The 14,119-nt window shown below is 38.6% G+C and overlaps 3 protein-coding genes and 1 non-coding gene across 5 annotated transcripts; all 4 read left to right on the top strand.

Moving 5' to 3' along the window:
* Positions 1-1,142: 1,142 nt before the first annotated feature.
* Trnag-ucc lies at positions 1,143-1,214 on the top strand. The gene has a single exon. It is a non-coding gene; the product is annotated as a tRNA-Gly (tRNA).
* A 6,901-nt stretch (positions 1,215-8,115) lies between these two features.
* LOC115763819 lies at positions 8,116-9,128 on the top strand. Its single transcript, XM_030706573.1, has 3 exons — positions 8,116-8,350; positions 8,403-8,557; positions 8,614-9,128. Exons 1-3 carry the CDS (start codon positions 8,149-8,151, stop codon positions 8,923-8,925), a joined length of 669 nt encoding a protein of 222 aa, XP_030562433.1. The 5' UTR covers positions 8,116-8,148; the 3' UTR covers positions 8,926-9,128.
* Positions 9,129-9,834: 706 nt separating this feature from the next.
* Positions 9,835-10,671, top strand: LOC115758906. 2 transcript variants are annotated; one of them, XM_030699714.1, is made up of 3 exons: positions 9,835-10,027; positions 10,092-10,249; positions 10,312-10,671. In XM_030699714.1, exons 1-3 carry the CDS (start codon positions 9,847-9,849, stop codon positions 10,576-10,578), a joined length of 606 nt encoding a protein of 201 aa, XP_030555574.1. In that variant the 5' UTR covers positions 9,835-9,846; the 3' UTR covers positions 10,579-10,671. The 2 variants fall into 2 exon arrangements, with proteins under 2 accessions (XP_030555574.1, XP_030555566.1); XM_030699706.1 differs by having other exon boundaries at positions 10,089-10,249.
* Positions 10,672-11,932: 1,261 nt separating this feature from the next.
* On the top strand, positions 11,933-13,065 carry LOC115758426 (integumentary mucin C.1). The gene is made up of 2 exons (XM_030699081.1): positions 11,933-12,310; positions 12,373-13,065. Exons 1-2 carry the CDS (start codon positions 11,948-11,950, stop codon positions 12,868-12,870), a joined length of 861 nt encoding a protein of 286 aa, XP_030554941.1. The 5' UTR covers positions 11,933-11,947; the 3' UTR covers positions 12,871-13,065.
* Positions 13,066-14,119: the final 1,054 nt, after the last annotated feature.

The raw sequence follows: 14,119 nt of genomic DNA, 5'->3' as shown, positions 1-14,119 counted from the left end.
AGATATATTAATGGCGTCTGTTTTGATGATTAAAGCGATTCTTTGAAACGTTGAAAAACCTGCGCTTGTGTATATTGGCTGTCTACCCATATACCCTGCACTGTATTTAAATACATATTAATGCCTGTGTATTCAAAGTTACAAAGGAAAATTTTGCATGAAATATTAATTACTAGGTTTGAAAATATTTTAATTAAAATTATTAATTGTAAATATATATTGGACAACGGAAAAAGCATCTACTGAAATAGTTGTGAAAAACTCTTTCTTGCTAATGGCAAATGGAACTGTTGTTCCAACTATTTGCATATTAAACTGCCATGCCCATTTGCATAGGCGCACATATTACTTCCTAATTAAAAAACTACAAAACTTTCCAGCAAATGTCTGGTTATGACGAGCTCCATCAGAGAAGCGTTGCTTTTAATGATGATATTTTCCAGCCGACAAACTTTTTTAATAAGTTTGTTAAAAAGCTTGGCAAACCGCGACACACCCACTCATACACACACACACACACACACACACACACACACACGCACAGACATACACACACACACACGGAAACGCACAACTTGTCGGGCTGTCAGCAGCATAAAATAAAGATCCAGCTATTGGAGGCTGGCATTTTGCATTACACAATCCTAACCATAGGCAGCTGGATTACTAACAGCAGTTGACCTTTGACACCTACACAACACCTACAAGAGCCATACAAGTTTTCTAGAGAGTGGGCCAACAAATTTAACAAATTACACTCAAAGCAAATAAGCAATCAACATAAATTGTATTTTATTTCTGCCCCTGGCTAAGCATAACTTCCAGCGCATTTCTGTGTGTTTTTCCTAAATAAAATCTTTTACTTGGTTAAAGGAGCTTAAATTCAATATAAGGAAAATGCTGGAAAAACTATTATTGTCTTAAGTAAACATCTCAAAATTGAATAATTTTTTAACTGCAAAAACCGAAACACTTGTCAGGTTGAAGTTGTGCGAATATTTTGAGATTTGTCGAAAAGGAAAGCAATAAGAGCAATAAACAAAATATTAAAAATTTAACATTGAAGTTAGAATAAATTTGTTTTAGTTTAGCTTAAAGTCTGTGACTTTTATATTCTGTAACTCGGTGATGTTTCCTAAGTGGCGTCGGTGGTGTAATGGTCAGCATAGTTGCCTTCCAAGCAGTTGATCCGGGTTCGATTCCCGGCCGACGCACACGTACATTTTTTTCAACTTTTAATATTATTCAAAAATATGAGCGTACCCGTAAATATGATTCAAGTTTATTCATATATAGGCAAATTCTTTTTAGCATCGAAATAGTCATGACATGGCTTCCTAAGTGTTAAACATTTTTCCTTATTATCTCCAAGACAAATACGACAATTTAAATTCTAAATATGCTTACTTTTTATAGAAAGCTTTCTCTGTCATAGTCTGTAAATGTGTCTACAAATATATTTTCATGCCGTCTTTTTTAAAATTATTTTTTAATTTGACATATTTATTATTATTTTTTATTTATGCCCTTTAAAATCCCACCCATATAATTAACACAACCGTTATAAAGCAAACAATGTTTTTTTTATATATTTACCATATAAAAATAGGAAAGTAAAGTTCCGTTTTAAGGGGACAAATTCTCTTTTGACGTTGTGCATATTTAATTGTTTGCTGGCGGCCAAATCAAATAGTCGCCACAAACACAAATTATCAATTAGACGGGCATAATCACAACGTTGAGTTTGGGCATTATCATATGGGGCGATAAAACGTTTATCGATTGACAACCACTAACGACATTGTTGGTGGTCCCGTATCCGAAGCCCGAAGCCCGACCCCCACACTGACGGACTCTCCATGTAAACGCTGTCAATATAATTAACGGCAAATGCCGGCGACTGGCGGCAAAAGTCTCACGGCACGACAAGAAGCTATGCGATGAACGACGATGGCTCCCGAAAGCAAGAGCTGATGCCACACCACGTAGGCCCCTCCGTGGTCCTTAGACCATAATAATTCCACGCATAATTACACAAATATGCGTTGCCTATGCAAATGAGACGGGGCGACGACTCTACACTTCCTGGACTTGGGGCGGTGTGTGTTCCACCATTGTTGGTTATTTATATGGCGGGTGATTACGCGCAATTAATGCATCAATGCAAGTTATTGAATATTGAATACTAATGACGGCTGCCACACGGCGTGGCATCCACGAGCACACAATATAATTGCGGTCGTAAATTGCAAAGTCAGCAGAATGCCTAAGAAAATGCAATGACTCCGCGCCTGGGGAATGGACGCGAGAGTAGGCGAGAGCTAGATCTCCTTGTCTAGTGGCTGTCATTGGACGCAGACATATTCCAGACCCAGACTCAGTCACAGTCTGAGAAATTGACCGCCCCGAAGCCATATCTCATTGTCATAACGGGCAGTGCTGACAGTAAATAATCCATCAATAATTGCATCTTCACTTGCGTCGAGTTTTTCCGGTTGCTTTCTGGCTTTTCATGGCCCCACATTTGGCTGCAGCCGCGTCCCTACTTTATGTCAATTGTGTTGACATTAATCATGGCAGTTTTGATTGTGCACTCCTCGAAATTGGCCACCCAAGGCCTTGGCCACTAAAACTTGATCTGAGTAGCCGACAGTGACAGGTTATACGCTACTGCTACTGCTGCTGCTGCTGCTACCACTAGAAGTCTTCTCACTGCGCGTCTCTAAAGTAAAACAAGATATTTTGAAATGGAATGCAGTCGGAAAAGATCTTTAAACGAGTCACACCGTTGGTAAGTCCATTTATTATCTATGATTCATTGGTCAAACTGAAATGTAGTAGGTGTGTGGAGCAAGATTTGTGGAGCTGCTCAAATTAGGTAATATATTTTTTAAAAATTTGTATTTTATTATATAATAATATAATTATATACTATTTTATTATAATACGTGGAATCGAGAATAATTATTTTTATTAAGCATATATAAACAAATTTCAAGAAAAACCATTTCGAAAAAATGTTGGTTCGGTTTAGTTAGAGCAACAGCTGTTCTTGATCTAACTAGCATGTTTAATCTTCATTCTGTGGTTAATACATAATTAGAATTGCAGTTTCAAATCGGTGGTTTGTAGCCCAATTCTTAAGTACTTACTTATTTGCAACTGGCAAGTATACATATATCATACTTTATTTATTACAGTTTTAAAAACAAACAAAAATTCATTTGTGTTAGATTCCAATTTTTGCCTATATTCTGTGAAATATATTATTTAGCATCAACAAAAGCCACGCTTGGAAAATTGTATAATTTATGTTCGAGCTTATTTAAAGTGAAACAGAAGCTGACAGCTGCCTTATTCGGCCTGTCATCTTGCCAGTAAAGAAATGTAAACACTCACATATTTACACACTTGATGCACGCACACACACACACACAGACGAACGCACGCACGCACAGAACGCACACAAGCTCATTGTTATACACTTGATGTAGTTTGTTTATATTTGTTTATGTTAAATATTGAAGTGCATATGAAGCCACTAAGAGAGAGCGCCACTTGAAAGCCGGGCCAAGCTTTTCAGGTCAGCTAATGGCTGCCTTTTGGAAAAGGTAGCAGGCAACAACAAAAACAGCAACAACAACAACAACAACAAGAACAACGATACCACTGAGAACTTTTACCGTAAAAGTGGATTTTCTTTTGCGCCATTTTGCGGCATTTTACGTTTCTTTCGTGGCCGTTTGCCTGCTTGGCTTTTATTTACGTTTTGCTTCACACAAAACTCAACTCGTTTCCCGCTTTCCCACTTTTCCGCCACCAGCACCAACTACTTCACCCGCTTAAGCCGCTCGAAACAAAGTGGTGCTCGTGGCTGCGTCCATCCGCAAAAATGTTTGTAGCCACAGTGCCGCAAGGTAGCGCCAGGAGCTTATTTCTGGCAAAGAGTCCACCACCCTATTCGCCTCGTCCAAAGAGCAGAGTGTGCAGCCAGCCAGTGCATTTGGGTCAGGGTTCTGTGGCAGACGCAAAGAAACTCGCAGCTGACATAGAAATGTTGAAGAAATGCTCAAGAAATGTTTGATATGAGCGACTAAGCAAAGCAAAACATCCAAAAGTGGCTAATCTTTCAATTCCCCACTAAATCGCTGCGATTCTGAGAGTTCCGCTTATTAAATAAATTCATATGTTTTTTAAATATCCAAGGCGAGCTGCTGTAAGTGTAGGAAACTGGTTCATTTCAACTAATTACCTTATTGCTTCTAACGAACTTAATTAATATAGTTAAATTATATATCTAATATATAATTGTAAGTGCCTTTAACCTTTGAAACTAAAATTTATTACCAGCATTTAGAGTTTCCTCTTTCCTCGGTAGTTTACCCTGTCACCTACCAGGACTTAAACGGCCCTGTTTGAGCTAATTTTTTCTTGAATTTCTGTTATTCGCCAAAATCCAGTCTTACTTGTTCTCGAATTTCATACTACATTTAAAACCGAGAGTACCCACTTGGAATAAGCCAATTAACCTGGTGCCGATCTTCTTCCTTTAGCCCCATCCAATGGGAAAGGCGTTCTCAAATAACTTCGGTGATTACAGTCCGATTATCATAACATACTCGGGTCTTAAATATGCCATCCAATAGTCTGAATATACAAAAGCAAAAGGCAATATTTCAATATACATTTTTTGTTTATTTTTGATGGCCAGCGAAAACAAGGAAACCTTTGCATGTTTACTAGACTGCATACCGAATTTATTTTCAACAGATACGAGTTATAAATGTGAGCTACTTTAAGTTGGATGCAATTTTTTATGGGTCTTCAGTTTAATACCTTGTCATGGTGTCAATAATAAGCAGTTACGCTTCGATTTAAGCAATTCTCCTAAATTCTTCCGCATGAACGAAGTGTCATAACAAGATTTACAGCTGAAGTGGAACCCCACCATATACATGTCCATGGGCACAGCTGCAAAACTAATCCGCACTGTTCAACGGACACAACAGCAACAATCGCGCATATAGCACCAACAATCAAATCAACTAATCAACTGTCGATTACTTAAGCCATTTTCAATCAGCACGGCGCCGACATGCTACACATACACATACTCGTACACATGCATACACAACACAACGCACAAGTGAATTACAAATCTCGAACGCACAATAAACGCAATTACAAGCGAGAACTCACAGTTCCACAGTGGAAAAGAGAGAGAGAGAGAGAGAGAGAGAGAGAGAGATGCAGAGAGAGAGGAAGAGTGGCAGGTGAAGAGTTAGTGGGCGATAGAGAAATAACCAGGCTGTTGTGTGTATGACCGCAGGCCGCAAAACGCGGCAAAGGAAATGAAAGCCAAGCGAGCCACACATACATAACCTGAAACAAGGAGGCGTATTTGCAATGCGAAATGCCAGCGAAACACCCCGCAGATTCCATGCATCAATCAATCAATCAATCAGTCAGTCCACACGCATGCATATTGCCAAAATGATTCAAGTCAATTATGAGAAGGCAGCGTTTTCGATAAGTGTCCCCAGCGGGCCAACATGCAATCAGCAGTAAATTATATGCGCAGAAAAACTAATCCACACTCCAAATCCATTTTCCCAGATATAACTTCACGTTAAGCGCATATGTAGTGTCACGTCACATAACTTTTGGCCATCAGATAAACCCACTCAATGCATAACAAATGGCGTAGTCTTTGTGTTCGTTAGATACTCAGCGAAATTTGTGGCAAGCGATAAATAGTATAAATATCTGCGAACCGTTTGCCACACATTCAATAAACAGGCAATTCACTAGATAAATGTATCTGCAAGGTGCGCATATATCAACATGCTGCAGACTTAACTTGTACCCTGTACCCTGTACGAGTTGAAAATGGGGTATGTTGATTTTTTCTAAAACTGGGGGCTTTTCCGATGGCGGCATTTTGGTTACTCCAAATTTGCGTTTTGCTTAGAAGAGAAGAAAATACGTTCCAAGTTCCATATTCCACTATGCTCAACATTTCTTACATCTACAAGCTTCACATTCTGCAACAATGCTCTATGCTACACTTTTAAATGTGCAATCTTTAAATGCTCGAATTATTCAAATAATTGAGAACAAGCACTTTTTATTTCACTTTTACTTATTTTAATGTACTTAATAAACTAGATTTTTATATTTTTCGGTGTAGAAACCATTTTATTAATATTATTATTCGTTTCATTAAGTATTTGGCGTTTTGTTATAGCAGCATTGAACGTACACAGCTGCACTTTTAGGAGAAGCTTTAAACTTGAGGCCATTTCCAGAGTTTACAAAGTCCATTTCCAGTTTTGTTTTGATACGATTTTAAGTGGATTTACTCGGTCGTTGTTGTTATTGTTCTTGGCGATGTTGCGACAACCCTCTTGGAACTTTCATTTTCATTATGTCACTGTCTTTAACATTTACCGCCCGCTATTTCCATGGCATATCTAAAAGTTGCCCCGGCGGTAAAATAAAGTTACAATTTTTATAACGATTTCAGAGTTTTTTTCTATAATTTTTTTCTGGTATTTTTTTCTCTTTGTTTCTGTGCGCGCCTTTATCCCCAATTCATCTGTTTTGCATTTTTCTTTGTTATGCTTGTGTTATTTTCCTTTCTTTCTTTTCTATGCAGCTTTTCTTCTTTACGATTGTGTAACGTAATCTCCGCGTGCTTTTCGTCCGTCTGCCTGGGTTTTAAAAAAAATCTGCTGTAAATATATGCAAATAAGTACAGTTTGTGCTTTAATTTGAGAAAAGTGAACATTTCAGTGTGACCTTCGCATTAAAGTTCGCGAAAAGCTGAAAATATGGTTGAAAAGTTAAAACGAACTAACGGCATGAAGGCAAGTAATGAAGGAAGATGAAAATAAGAAGAAAGACTTGAGCATGGAAATTGTACACAAGCCAGTAGGACGAAAGTCGCCGACTGGTAGACACCCTGCACTCAGCGTCAATATGCTGTCATTCGCATTTAAATGCACAAAATAGGTAAACAACTTTAATAATGTCGATTTATGTATTCTCATATACCTACACATGTTTGTCTGTCACGATTACATATCTCGGTATCTGTTATCCCTGCTTTAAGTTGGAAGACACATGTCTGTTCAATTAATTTGGCCAACGTATGTACACAGTGCTTATTGTCCGAGGCCGCGTGTTTTCTATAAATTACAACCATAGTTTTTTGGCTGCCACAATTTTATATTTTTAACTGTCATAGATCTACGCATTGTGTATAAATTCAATGCAATTGATGATAAGCTGTCTGATAACCTATAGATAGCTGGGCTAATAAAAACGATTGGTCGAATATGGCCAATTGTAAATGATTCACTGAAAATATTAAACAACTTTAGATATAGATCACTGAACAATAATTGGTAGTGGCGATAAAAAAAAATTACTCATAGACTCTTTGGATTATGAACTCTTTAAAATGGGACCTTCTCGATTCAATTTCAAATAACTTATTTTTATAAATATAATGTAACTAGGTATTATCGATTTATATAAAGAGCCGGTAAACCACCTCAAAACGTGAGTCATAATAATAAAATAATCACAGCGAATTTAGTAGACACACATGTGCATAAATATGTACTATGTTAGTATATACTTCTACCTGGGAGATAAGCTTTTACACAAATACAGCTACTTGTGATATTGGGAACGTCAAGAGACATGCAAACAAAACGTCGGCAGATAAGCCACAAAAATGTTTCACGAACAATATAAAAATCTTGAAGTTTTGCAAGCTTGACTACGAAAACACTCTGTAGTCAATTTGTGGAAAACCTTTTCGTTATCCTTTAATTCAAAAATTAATTTGAGAGGCATCCATTTTTAAAACAATGATTAATATTAATATTAAATCCAAACTAATAACTAACGTTCATTAAACCCCACTTCCTGGTTTTAAGTGTATAGGGTATTAAAGCCCCTTGAAGATGTTCGGCTTTCGAGTTGCATATGAACTGTTATCGGAGATTCCAACATGCAATGGAAAATATTGTAGTGAAAATGTTCAAGTGCAACCAATTGACTTGAAAATCGTTATGGTTAGTTCAACGACAAGTTTTAGTTCTAATTTGCGATCCAAAGTCGAAGGTGTTAAGAATCATGTTGCCACCGACAGCTGTTATCCTTTTGCTGTGCCTGCCACTAGCATTTGCCACCGAGTCGAGAGAGGCAGCTGTCAATGCCTCAACTCCCCGTACCTGTTATAGCTGCGAGGGTATTAATTGTCAGCGAACCACGCTCCAAGATGTGACTGTGAAATGCACCGATCTGCTGGACACTTGTGTGACTGTCTTCGAGGGCTGTGAGTAAAATCGGTTGCAATACAGGAAATCCCCTTAACCTCTGCTTCACAGTTATGGTAAGCGAAAGGGGCTGCCAGCTGGAGCTTTCCCTGGCGGCGCAATCCAAGTGCGACGCACGGGACATTCAGTGCCAAAAGTGCATCGGAGAACTATGCAACAATCAAGGACGCATCGACTTTCAGTGCATACAATGCAGCGGCTTGGAGGTAAGCTTTAATATAAATTCAGTTACACAAATATCTCAACTCTTGATTTCATGCAGAATGCCGACTGCAATTCGGCAGTAGACAACATCAGCCCCTCCCGATGCCCAGCGCCCACTGCAAGTAACGCCTATTGCTATGTGAAATCCGTTGACACACATCTGCAAAGAGGCTGCTCCCTAAGCGTGAAGGAGCAACAGAGTTGCCTTAAGGACAGCGACTGCAGCCTGTGCCTTCCAGAGGATGCTCACGGCTCCACCGCCTGCAACAGCTACGCGCTGGACATGAAATCTGGCGCCGCAAGGGGACCGCAACTGCTTGGTCTACTGCTGGGTGTGCTCAGTCTGGTGGCCGTTCAAGGGTCCCGCTAGATGACTTTCAAAATGTTCAACAATCAAAAATAAACAAAATCAAAGCACAAGTAAATTATTGATTGCAAATTTGGGGTTTCTGGCTTATCGTCACGGACACTTATCAATTGTCCTATATATAATTTGTAATGTTATTGCCAGCTTACTGCAGCAAATGATTTCTAAAAATAAATAAATAAAAGAAAACATTTTTAGAAATTAAATCGAATGGAATTCTATGTTTTTCATTCATTAGCTGGTCGAATGTAAAATTAAAATGGGGTGAATACGTCAACATTTTGATAGAAGCATTCAAATTAACCAGTTTTCTTTTATTAATACTAAACCACTTATGAAAAGAATAAAATTAATTGAAGTACATCCATTCCAATTGACTATAAGCATTAAATTTTACTTTACTCGTATTTAGATAATATATAAACAAAGACCCATAAGTGGGCATATGTGTGCTCTAAACTATACTGCACAGTTTTATTATCATCTATTAAATAATTATGTGTACTTAAGCTTGAAAGAGGCTTGGATATGGCTTGAGGGTACGGCTTTCAGCGATAAGCTTCATAACTATCAGTCATTTTGCTGTTGCTATAGAAGTGTTCTTATTCTAAGTACGATCAGCTTTATTATATTCAAGAATTAATTTTGAAGCAAATTGCTTATATAAATCAAAAAGTACACACTCGTGTGCTTCCGAAAAATTAAAAATCTTTCAATTATTTCAAACCTTATTTCTGCTTTAATAACTTTCAGTATTTTTTTTCTATGTTTATCAGTAATGGAGCAATTTCTAAGCTAGATACTACAACGTTTCCACCTGTCAAGTGTTATGCCATGTGGAGCCGACGTCGAGTGCACTTCAACTGACAGCTAGGGTATAAAAGTCGAACGTGTTGGCCTTCGGCCCACAGTTAAAGCCCTACCATGAAAGTCAAAGTAATTCTCAGTGCGTTGCTGTTGCTCGCCCTTTCGACAGGATATGGCGAAGCCAACAACATCAGAACTTGCCACAGTTGCCGAGGCATCAACTGCCAGCGAACGGAACTGAATCAGGAGCAAAAGTGCGTGGACTCCCTGGACTACTGCGTGGCCATCTATGATAAATGTAGGTTATTATTGCAGCCCCACACTTCCCTAAAGTGCTTCCTAAACATTTTATTTGAAAGCAGCTAAGGTTCTCTACAAAGGCTGCTCCCTTGAGATTCCTTCAGAGCTGCGCAAACGATGTGACTCATCGAACGATGGCTCCTGCTTTAAGTGCAACACGGATCGCTGCAACAATGTGGGTTCCGCGAAATATGCCTGTGTGCAGTGTAATTCTAGCGAGGTACGATGCATATTCTTAGGCCATTTGCAATTATATTTATCTTAAATCCTATATATCCACAGGACACCAACTGCGCTGAGAACGCGACCTCGCTGAAGCCGGCGGTTTGCACAGCTCCAACGGCTTCCAATTCATATTGTTTCGTGAAAGCCTCCGCTTCTGGCAGCAAAATTGAGCGAGGCTGTGCAACAACTGTGATTGATCAGCAGAGCTGCCTCAAGGATGCCAACTGCCTGCTGTGCTCGTCTGGAGATGTCCGCGGCTGCAACAGCGTCAATATTGTAGTTGATTCGAATGCTGGAAAAAGTTTTATTCGCTTTCTGCGATAGTTTTAAGGCTGGAGTTCACTCAATAACTTCTATGTTCCTGACCACAAAACAATAAACACTTCACAAGCTATTAAGATGAAATAAAAAACGAAATATAAATGGCAAACCACTCAAATTTAGATCAAATGTATTATGGCCGATCACTTATTAGTTGAGATAAGATAACGTATCTATTCCCAAATTCCCAAAAGCTATTTTATCGTACAGCAATGAAAAATTGACGATATGAGAGCACATGAAAATCAAATTAAAAAATCAATATAATTCGTACTGGATTTCGATTTACTCTTAGAAAAAATTAAATTTAGCTCGAATTTTATTGTAGTCATCCCAGATAGAAATATCGGATGTAAGGATTTTAATGTAGGAGTGAACTATGAAGTCTATCAAGAAATATTATAATTTAATTTTAATTTTAACTATCGCTTATCCACTTATGATGATGCGTAATACAGTTTTAAGCAACAGTTTTCCTCGTAAATATAGATTTTTAAAAACCACAGACGACAAATAATCTAAGAACTTAGTTTTAATTTGGGGGTATTGAACGGGTAAAATATGTAATCAGTCATTTCTGATGTCGGGTAATTAAAGACGCAGGCAAAACCACCTCCCCCCCCCCCTTTCTTAACCGGGGGGAATTTTTTTAAAGTATTTTTGATGACAATCAATCTTGACTTCTTTGCTTGCAGAAGAAATTTTACAAATCCCCTCGTCTTAAAATGTAACGATTATAAAATGAATTGGTCAATCAGCCAATTAGTCACATCGTACAGATTCTTAAATATTGTTAGAAAGGTCATAAAGGTCGTACAGATTCTTAAATATAAATTAAACAATTTTATTAATTACTTGATTTTAAGCTTATCTGAGAATCGATAATGCAGGTCCAGAGGAATTTTAACTCATGTGATTCACGTGACGGAAGCCAAATATGATCACGCAGCCATCACCGAAATAAGAAAGCTACCTTTGATAATATGCTATATCAAGGAAAAATTCCATTACACTTGTAAACATGTTTGTTTACTTATGACTAAGGAAGAGTCTATAATGCAACCCATTAACAAGAGTTTTTAAGTACCATTTATGCCTTATGCATGCACAAAAGAAGCCAAATGGTGAATTGTTTGCACAGAGCTCAAGAGCACAACAAACAAACACGACAAATCGCAGGAATGATGTGCCTTACACGGTTATCAATCAGCTTGACTTTGGGTGAGCTAGTAATAAATACTTATACTTAACTAGGAAAACTTTAAAGGGCCGACTAATCGGGACCAACACTTCGTTGATGCACTTCAGCTGGTGGCCTGTAACAAAGCACTCTTGAGTGCAACCGAGTTTATATAAAGCGAAGCCACTCCCAATGACAATTGAATCAGTTTCAATGTTGACCAGGAAGTGCGCAATTCTCTGTATTTTATTGCCTTTGCTGAGGGCAAGTTTCGTCCTGGCATCGGAGTCATGCTATTACTGCCGCGGCATCAACTGCCAAAGGAGCAATTATGAGGCTACAGAACAGTGCGTGGATCAGCTAGATGCATGCGTAAGTGTATTTGAAGGGGGTGTGGTTAAAGCACAGGGCTGTCTGGAGCGATTAGAAGCCAGCTGGAGAGAGCCTTGCGAAAGCAGAAACCACATCCGTAAACAATGTGAAATATGCGTAACCGAAAAGTGCAACAATGTGAGTTCGCGACAGCTGTCTTGTTTGCAGTGTACTGATACGGAGGTGAGTGAGAAGACAAAAACGATCATCATAACAAACAGAACCTAATGGCATTACTTTTGAAGGATGAACATTGCCGTACCGCACCGGAGCAGCTAGCACCACAAGCCTGTGGAATAGCACGCAGTGGTCGCAGCCTTTGCTATGCGAGCATCAAGGAACAACGAGTTAAAAGAGGTTGCTCCCTGACCTTGGCGGAGCAGCGCACTTGCCTGGCCGATGCCAATTGCCAGCTGTGTGATCCTTTGGAAATATCGCATTGCAATCATCAGCTGCTGGAGGACACTGCAGTGACAACTGAGCCACCAGTCGACAGTACGTCATCCACTTCTAGTTCCAGTTCCACCTCCACTTCTACGTCAACCAGCAGCAGCACCACCACTACTTCTTCAACTGCCTCGTCTCCTACAACTCACTCCACTATCCCGCCCACCAATTCACCGACTGACCCACCAACCCCATCGCCCCAGCCTGACAGCGCTCAGAGCTTGTGTACTAAAAACATTCCAATTTTGCTGCTCGCTTTGCAGTTGGTTATGTATTTTTATGCCCCCAATAAATAAAAGTTCGGAAAAAACGTTGGACTAAGTTAAACGGCTCTGGGTTCCCACGACCTTCCCTCAACCATATAGCAAATACTAATCTAATAATCATTAAGCGATTGTTAATGTTCATAAATAACGATAAAGCATTCAGTTATACGCATAAATATATCTGTACTGAAATGGCTTATAATGCTCCGCACATAGCCAGCCAAAGTCCGAGACAAGGTTTATGATTGGAGAAACGAATTACCCGATTAGTGGCTTTTAAGTTTGCATTATTTTTCCGTTATTTCCTTAATACAAAGCGAAATTAGACAAAGTCTAATCTTAATAAATGGCACCCTATACGTTAGTGGTTTTATCGGGCGAGCTCTATCAAATTCCGGGAAAGCCATATACTTATATAAAAGGAACACCCAAATATGAACGCCAGGGTTCAAATATTTGGCTAAAAAACCCAACAGCATGATTAGGAGAGATTATAGAAGATTATGAAATTTTCTAGGAATAGCTTGCGATAGAATACACTTGGTAACAGCAAGTACAGAAAGTTACATCGATACATCGCTAGATAAGATGTCGATGTGCCCCATTTCTTTAGAATGCTCAATAAGTGGTCGAATTGTAAAATTTTGTGACTCTAGCCTTAAAAATTAGTGAGCTTGGTTACAAAAATTTACCACAATATCATGTCTAGCTTCAATATAGTCGAAAAAAATGCAGTACTATTAAAAAATTTTAAATGTTCCGGAATTCCCACGTCACAGTAAGCGTAATCATTACACATCGTTTGATTCGGGCTTACGCATATAATCCGAATATTTAATTTCGAGCTGTAAAGGCGCTGCGTCATATGGCTGTGTTAAGTGTCGAGAGCATTTTTCGAACCTGTCAACCTTTCAATCGACCAAAAAGACAAAACTTGTTTATCAATTGATAAGATTTAAGTGCAACGACATTGTGAATTGCTTATTGCGCCTCTAAATGCATTTCCTAGCTGTGTAATGAATCAGTATAATAATAAATGTTGTTCACACCGCTTATATTTCGTCCACAAAATGCATAAAAAACCAATATAAGCACATAAATGTTTCGGACCTGCAATCCACATACTAAATTGTTGGGCTTATCTCGCCAATTGGCCAAAATGACGAAAATCGAACTACACGAGTATAAAAGTGAATCGGTCTCGATTTTGTGATTAGACCACGCTTTTTGGCTTATCTTTGGAATTGTTTTTGCTTTTTATGTTAATTCCCCTACCTAA

This window comes from Drosophila novamexicana, unplaced genomic scaffold, assembly GCF_003285875.2.
Source record: "Drosophila novamexicana strain 15010-1031.04,08,12 unplaced genomic scaffold, DnovRS2.1 tig00000008-arrow-pilon, whole genome shotgun sequence".
Taxonomy (NCBI): domain Eukaryota; kingdom Metazoa; phylum Arthropoda; class Insecta; order Diptera; family Drosophilidae; genus Drosophila; species Drosophila novamexicana.
The sequence above is the reverse complement of the archived record's forward strand: the minus strand, read 5'-3'. Positions and strand labels throughout refer to the sequence as shown.